General features: G+C 33.2%; 1 protein-coding gene across 4 annotated transcripts in view; it reads left to right on the top strand.

Moving 5' to 3' along the window:
- Nucleotides 1–6,886, top strand: part of LOC118200378 (zinc finger CCHC domain-containing protein 8 homolog) — a 111,817-nt gene that overhangs the window by 93,734 nt on the left and 11,197 nt on the right. For 3 of the 4 annotated variants that reach the window (XM_085815912.1, XM_085815911.1, XM_085815913.1), the window contains one exon: nucleotides 6,792–6,858. In XM_085815912.1, the coding sequence (XP_085672038.1) occupies nucleotides 6,792–6,858 (67 nt within the window). Of the gene's footprint in view, nucleotides 1–1,721; nucleotides 2,455–6,791; nucleotides 6,862–6,886 lie in introns of those variants that run through there. The other variant, XR_015040857.1, reaches the window with a different exon arrangement.

The raw sequence follows: 6,886 nt of genomic DNA on the forward strand, positions 1-6,886 counted from the left end.
TGACTAATATTAAATTTATATAGCATTATTCTAGCATATTACGTATTTTGTTTATATGTAAATAATTTTAGCGCAATTCTTTGTAAATTGTAGTATCTATTATATAATATAACATGAAAGGCATCAGATTGCAAATCATACCTAGAAAATTAGAGGTACAGGGGTAAGCCCATTTAACATTGATGTAAATGGCTACCTCCTCAAATTGGTGAGTAATAGTTTAGCAATAGTTTTCATGACATTTTGACCCGATCCCACTGAAACTGGTTTGATTCCAGTGTAACTGTATCCATTGCTATGTATGCCTTCCAGCAATTTTGAGAAATCTTAGCTACTGGAAATTTATCTAACAAACAGGGGAAAACTAAATACCAGATAGAATGCCAGTTTTCTCTTTAGTTCAGAGTACTGAATTAAATGCTGCAAAGGACACATAACTGTAGATTTTTGCCTCACCTGAAGTTTCTCTTAAGAAACATGTAAGGTGGTAAGGGAAAAATAAGACACCACAGGCATTCAGAAAAAGTTCATGTCTTAGAATTGTGAGTTGAACAATTTTTCAGTGTAGTTCAGAGTATTGATAGATCACTGTGTGAACTTTTGCTTTCCATTGCTTTGTGCTCTTAGTAGTCTGAAGTGGTAACTACTGATTGTGCTGTGTCTTTCTGAGAAAAACTACATGAGTTCTTTTGTGCAAAAATTTCCAGAGCTATAAAGTTATTTTTTGGGTGGGGATGAAGTAAATTTCATCTAGCTATCATGGGTTCTGTGTGCATTCAGTCCATGCTGGTGATGAGCAATGAAGGAGCAATTAAGACTATTGATGAGGTTACTGAAACTATCCTTTACTGTATTTAAAGGAGAGAAAGGGTGGAAGGGGCTGTCAAGTCTGTTAAAGAAGAGATGAATGTGTGCCAAAAAAAGATGGAAGGGGCTGTCAAGTAAATTTAAGAAAAGTTTAAAGCAGATCAAGAAGAAATGGAAAGAGGAATTACTGTCATAATAATAATAATGATTTTCGAGGCTCTGGAAGGTAAAATAAACATGGTTGAACGTACAGTTGAAGAAATTAAAAAAGAGTTTTTACTGTCAAACAACAAATCAATGACAGAGCTTTTGCTGTCACCAAGGAAGTTGACAGCTTGATTAAATCCGTAGTGAAAATTGGAAACAATTTTGACGGCTTTAAATTCTTACTTGTGTTTTCTAAACCTCTCCAAAGCCAACCACGTATGATGGAAAGACTTCCTGGCAAATTTACAAGATTTAGTTCTGTATAGCAGTGGATGCAAATGGATGGGATTCCAAAACTAAGGCCTGCCAGCTCACCACATCTCTGGGATATGGATATGGATATGGATATGGAGAAATGTGGTGGACACCCATTGTTTAACCATTGGCAATGTGGGTATTGTCTGGCCACACTAGATATTTAGATAAATTACACCCCACAGGACTTACAGGGGATCCTGCCAGGCGTTGCTTGCAATGCTTTGTATTTTACCAGACCACTCGCAGTGCCTTTCTTTTTCACCTAAATATACATTGGTGTCTTTACAGTTGGTGCCTTTCACACTTACATGCTATGGAGAGCAGCTCCAGGTCTGCTTGCATACTATGTTTTAAGTAATATCTTTGTTATATTATTCTAGGTTGTGCTGCATAGCTCAGTGTCTCTTGTGGATAGGAAGTTCATTATAATTATGATTTTTTTTTTTCAGAGATGGATGTTCTGGATAGCGTATCTAATAAAGGGAGTCACTTCACTCTCTGAATTCGGGACTTTTAGATGATGTTCAGCTGTAAGGGGGCATTTGAAAATATAATGGTCAGGACTGCCTCTTTCTCCACATGCACGTTGATCTGAAGTTGCTAGTTTCCTTGTGTAGAAGTACGTGGGAAAAGGGCCATGCCCTGATAAGAACCACGTTATTTCTCTAGTTATTAAACTGGGAGCTGTGCCTACTTTTGGAAACAACTGATAAATCCTTCTTCCTTGTTCGGCATTGTCCCACCAGTTCTGCCAGCTGCATATATCCTTCAGATTCTATACAAAAACTAGTGGCTAGACGAAGCACTATTTGGCACATCAAAGCTGTGCTTTGGTGCAAAGTATTTAAAAGACTAGCAGGCTTCAGTTAAATGTCATCAACTGAAGCCCACAGAAACACACTGGGAGTACACCACCTATGTTGAAAAGTTCATTTATCTCACCTTTTCGAACTGCCATACAGAATCAAGGGATCTCCTGGTACCACAGTACTTCATCGATGGCATCAGCTACCCTGAGATGCTAAAAGCCTTGCGAATGCCAGGTGGCAAGGATCTTAATGTTAAAAGCGTCTTTATGTTTGTCCTGAAATTTGAGGTAACCCCAGCAAGTAGCCTGTAGAGACCACCACAGAAGAAATTAGGTTGTTCTTTCGCAGTTATAGGATTAAATTTACGATTGAAGTAGGTGGCAGAAAATTATTTTCATTTCAGCTTTTGCATAATTGAATCTACATTGGGAACTGATATTTTTTTCTTAATAAATTGGATATTAAAAAATGTAACACTGTGATATGCAAAAATATAATTTAATGATATTAGAAATTTGAATTCTAATAATTTAGAAAAGTAAATAAGTAATTCTTAGACTTTTAGGGAAGGCTATTAAGATAATGAAATTTTGTTGAAAATTTTGAATACAAATTTTATAATTATTCTAAAAATGAAGTGTATATAAAATATAAGTGAAATTATTACAGATATGTAATATGAAATTATGATAAATGCATGTTAAAAATTACTGCTGTACAGTTGTTCCTTTTACCATCTTCAGGTAAGATAATGTTGGAGGATCTTATTTTAAAAGTGTGTGTATTTTTTTTATATTATTATATTTATTTTTTATTGTGGAATGTATTAGTGCAGTTCTCAAAGGCCAGTTACCTTATGCAAGGAACGGAGGCCTTTTCAAGTAACTGCCTAGGCACCCTGGGCCACCAGTGCAGAAAACACACTGGTTAGCTCAAGAGGACAGCCCTATTGATGGATATGTTTGTTTAGAAGTATTGCGAGGCCTTACAGTTTGGTAAAATCGGGAATTGTAAATGAAAGCCAATAACGGTGGAACCCTGATTTCTGAAACTGTTACTCCTATTATATTTATGGTGTTAAAATATAATTTATCAATATGGAAATTAGCATCATAAATATTTATGTGCATTACATTTAATTATAAGTAGTTATTATGTAAAAGCTTTATTTTGTGATATTCTGTGATAATAAGAACTTTCTATAGAAATAATATTCTAAGAACATGGTGCTATATATATATGTTGTATGATCTTAAATTCATTTAGTGCGAAAATAAGTTACTACTACTACTTGCCCAATTGCTGCAAAGTTAGTTAATAATAATTTATTTCTTAAACAATATTGATTAATTGATTATATTATCTCCTAAGTTTAATTAAAGTAGAATTATTTTAAAAGAGTGAATCCATACTGGTAAGTTATATTTTGAAAGATGTTTTGAAGTAACCTCAATATATATATATATATATATATATATACTATAAATGCATATATATGTAAGAAAAATAAAGAATATGTTAAAGATTAAATTAGCAATGTAAATTTCCCTTCTGAAATCTAAAGCACTGCATCATTTTGAGACTATTCTATGTCATATGATTTTTATGTAATTATGATGATGTAAATTGAACTAAAATTAGAGCAGCCAATAATAATTTTACAGCAATATTAACTATCCAATCAAAATGCTTTGAAAACCAAAACTAACTCAGTCTGACTTGAGATTTCATTCTAAACATTGCACACTTTCTTTCCACATTTTGGCCTAGCTAGATTGCTGTCTGTCTGCTGCTGCTTTCTTGCTACAAAGTTAAAATGTAACCCTTTTGGAACAGACACATTTAATGTGCCAACTTGTGTGTAGCCACAAAATGTTGCTGAAAATAAAACTGAAGATTTAATCTGCCTTCGCCTCCAATTTCGATGTTATGCCTTCGATTTCCTAATTATGGATCAACACTTCTACGACATCAAAATTCCTGCTCCTGAATATATTACATATATATTTGTAAATTCATGCATGTATTTATTCATTTGTTATTTTGTTAGTCGTATTTTATTTATTGTATTGAATTTAATATTCAGTTGTTGATTTTTCTTAGTTGCGAATGTGGCTTTCTTTGTCCAAGGATTGTACTGCTGGGGTCATGCAGTCCTTGAGAATAGAGCAATGTTACAAATTTTGTATATATGTAAATAATTTTGGTGAAATATTATTTAATTTGTAGTATTTGTTATATAATATACTATGAAAGGCCTCAGAAAGGGAAACGTCCCAGAAATATAGGGGTACAGCGGTAAGCCAGTTTAACATTGAGGTGAATAGTTATTTGCTGAGATAGCGCCTAGCTGGCGCGGTGTCACCAATTTTGATGAAAAATCGCCAAAATTTGCCGACATTTGTCACATTTGGGTCCGATCTCTGTGTGACTGTATATGCTTTCCTGCAATTTTGAGAATTAAAGCTGCTGGAAACTTCTCTGGCAAATGGGGTAAAGCTATATAAGATTGGAGACATTATGAGATTTGGGGGTTTAGTTCTCAGAGTATTGAGAGATCACCATGCAGTCTTTTGTCTTGCATTGCCTTGTGTTTTAATGTTCATAATAGTTTTAAATGGTAACTACTGATTGTATTCTGTCATACTGAGAACAGTTGTATGAATACTAGTGTATTAGTTCTAGTGTGAAAATCTCCAGAACTGTAATGTGTTTTTTGTGGGGGGTAGGGGGATATATTACATCAAGCTATCATCAGTTCTGTACAAACCCATGCGTAGTAATGGTATTTGACACAAACCAGACATTTTCTCTACATGCTGATTTTTCCTCATATTTCGATTCTGTGATTCAACTTTTCCGTGGAGTGATTCGAGAATTATAATTTGGCGACTTGGGATTCATGCTTTCATATTGTGCTGAGTACTAGCCTACTTTGCTTTCTGGGGGGAAAACAAAGAATTAATCCAAATATAGCCGAGTTTCTGCATATCATCAACAAATTTTTTGCTCCAACAAACATTGTGTTGAAATTTCTACTTGCTGAAGGTCAAGTAATCAAAGTTTTAGTGCATATTCACAGTATGGCAATTAAGTAATCAGAGTTAATGTGTTAGAGCTTATACTGATTCAGCTTTCGTCTTAATACAAATAAGACAGGTAAGTAAAGAGAAGGTTTGTAGAGGTATGTTATTTTGGTATTGCTATAAGAGTAGATGTCACATTCCTTTTATATCTCCCATGTCAGAAAGAAAGAAAAAAAAAATTCTTTCAAAATGCACCTTTAGTTTTTAGGAAAATTACAGGGAGACAAATTTGGAGAACATGTAAGATGACTGAGTACTTACTCTTCTTTTCGGGACAGAGTGGTTATTGACCACTGGGAAGCTGCATTATCATACAATGCATTTGGAATAATGGTTTCCTACTAAATAATGTAAGAGTAGAAATTCTACGCTGGATTCTCAGCCATTTAAAAGTCAAAACTTAGCCAAACTTTTAAAACTCCAGAATTGTTTTTACACCTCAACTTGTAAGTTATGCATAATACCCCTTAATTTAAACACTTATTTAATTTTCCTAGGATTAATAACACAGAGAAATAATCATCTTGTCTTTAGCTTAGATTCAAAGTCTGCCAATTGAATTCAGTTATAGCAAATGTAACTGAACATTCATTTGCACTATGGCATGGCAGTTACAAACTAGTGTGTTAACAAAACTTAAACTTTTCTCCCTCTGAGAATATGATAATATTTTAAATATTTGTGAATCAAATAGTAAATTAAATATTAATAGCTGGACTCCTACTTTAAGTGATCCTATCAATAGCCATACAGTTAAAGATTGTTGAATACTGGTAGTTCGTCCCAGAGTGTAAGCCAGGCAGATGGGCTGGCTGCATGATTGGTTTTCATTGTTTTCCACATGTGCAAGTTGAATATAAGCCACTTTCCCTTTAAAAGGCCCTCCCTTTAGGCAGATAGCTCCCATGCTTTTTGCCATATCTAAATAATGGACTACCCTAATTTAAGTGCAATTTGTGAATGCAGATTTCTAGACAAATGAAACTTAGAAAGTGTCTCAGAAACTAGTGTAGTTATCCAATCAAGAGGAATGTAAAAGATAAAGCAACAGTGGTTGAATTGCCAATACTCTTCTTTCTAAACTTAGATTGCTATTCGTTAGTTAAACTTCTCTTGTTTGTACTTTTTGTGGGAATTTATGGAAAGAGTAAAAAATGTAGGTATTAAAATCTTGAGTAATATAAAATTAGCAAAATATGCACAAAAAAGGGCAACTTTTAAATCTGAAATCATTTTACAAGAACTTTAATAAATTATAATTTAACAGTAAATGTAACAGATATAATAATAACATAAAAATAAATGTAATGATAAAAATCTTTTGTTATATTAAGTAAGGTAAGAATTCAATTCTTGACAGTTATATTTTGAATTAAAATTCTAAGTGCATGGTTAAAAGAGGAGTTAAAGCAGCAAGAATCAGTGTAATATTAATAAATTTGCAGGACTAGTTTCACAGGTTACTTCTTCCAACTGCCGAAGTGCAAATTTTTGCACCCATAGTTTGATTACTCCTGATGTTTATAGTTTATGCCAAGTCAGTTCTATGTGAATGTTTTCATTGCTTCATGTTATTAATTTTATGGAGGGATGAATAATCTTTTTATATATTTATTTATTTCAGATAAATCATAGTGTATGCAAAAGAAAATCTGTGCTAGCTGATAATGAAGCTAAAAAAGTCAAAAATGGTAATAAATAAAAAATATTTTGTATTTC

Source organism: Stegodyphus dumicola, chromosome 4 (assembly GCF_044657685.1).
Source record: "Stegodyphus dumicola isolate Sdum_Otavi_A_Nest chromosome 4, ASM4465768v1".
Taxonomy (NCBI): domain Eukaryota; kingdom Metazoa; phylum Arthropoda; class Arachnida; order Araneae; family Eresidae; genus Stegodyphus; species Stegodyphus dumicola.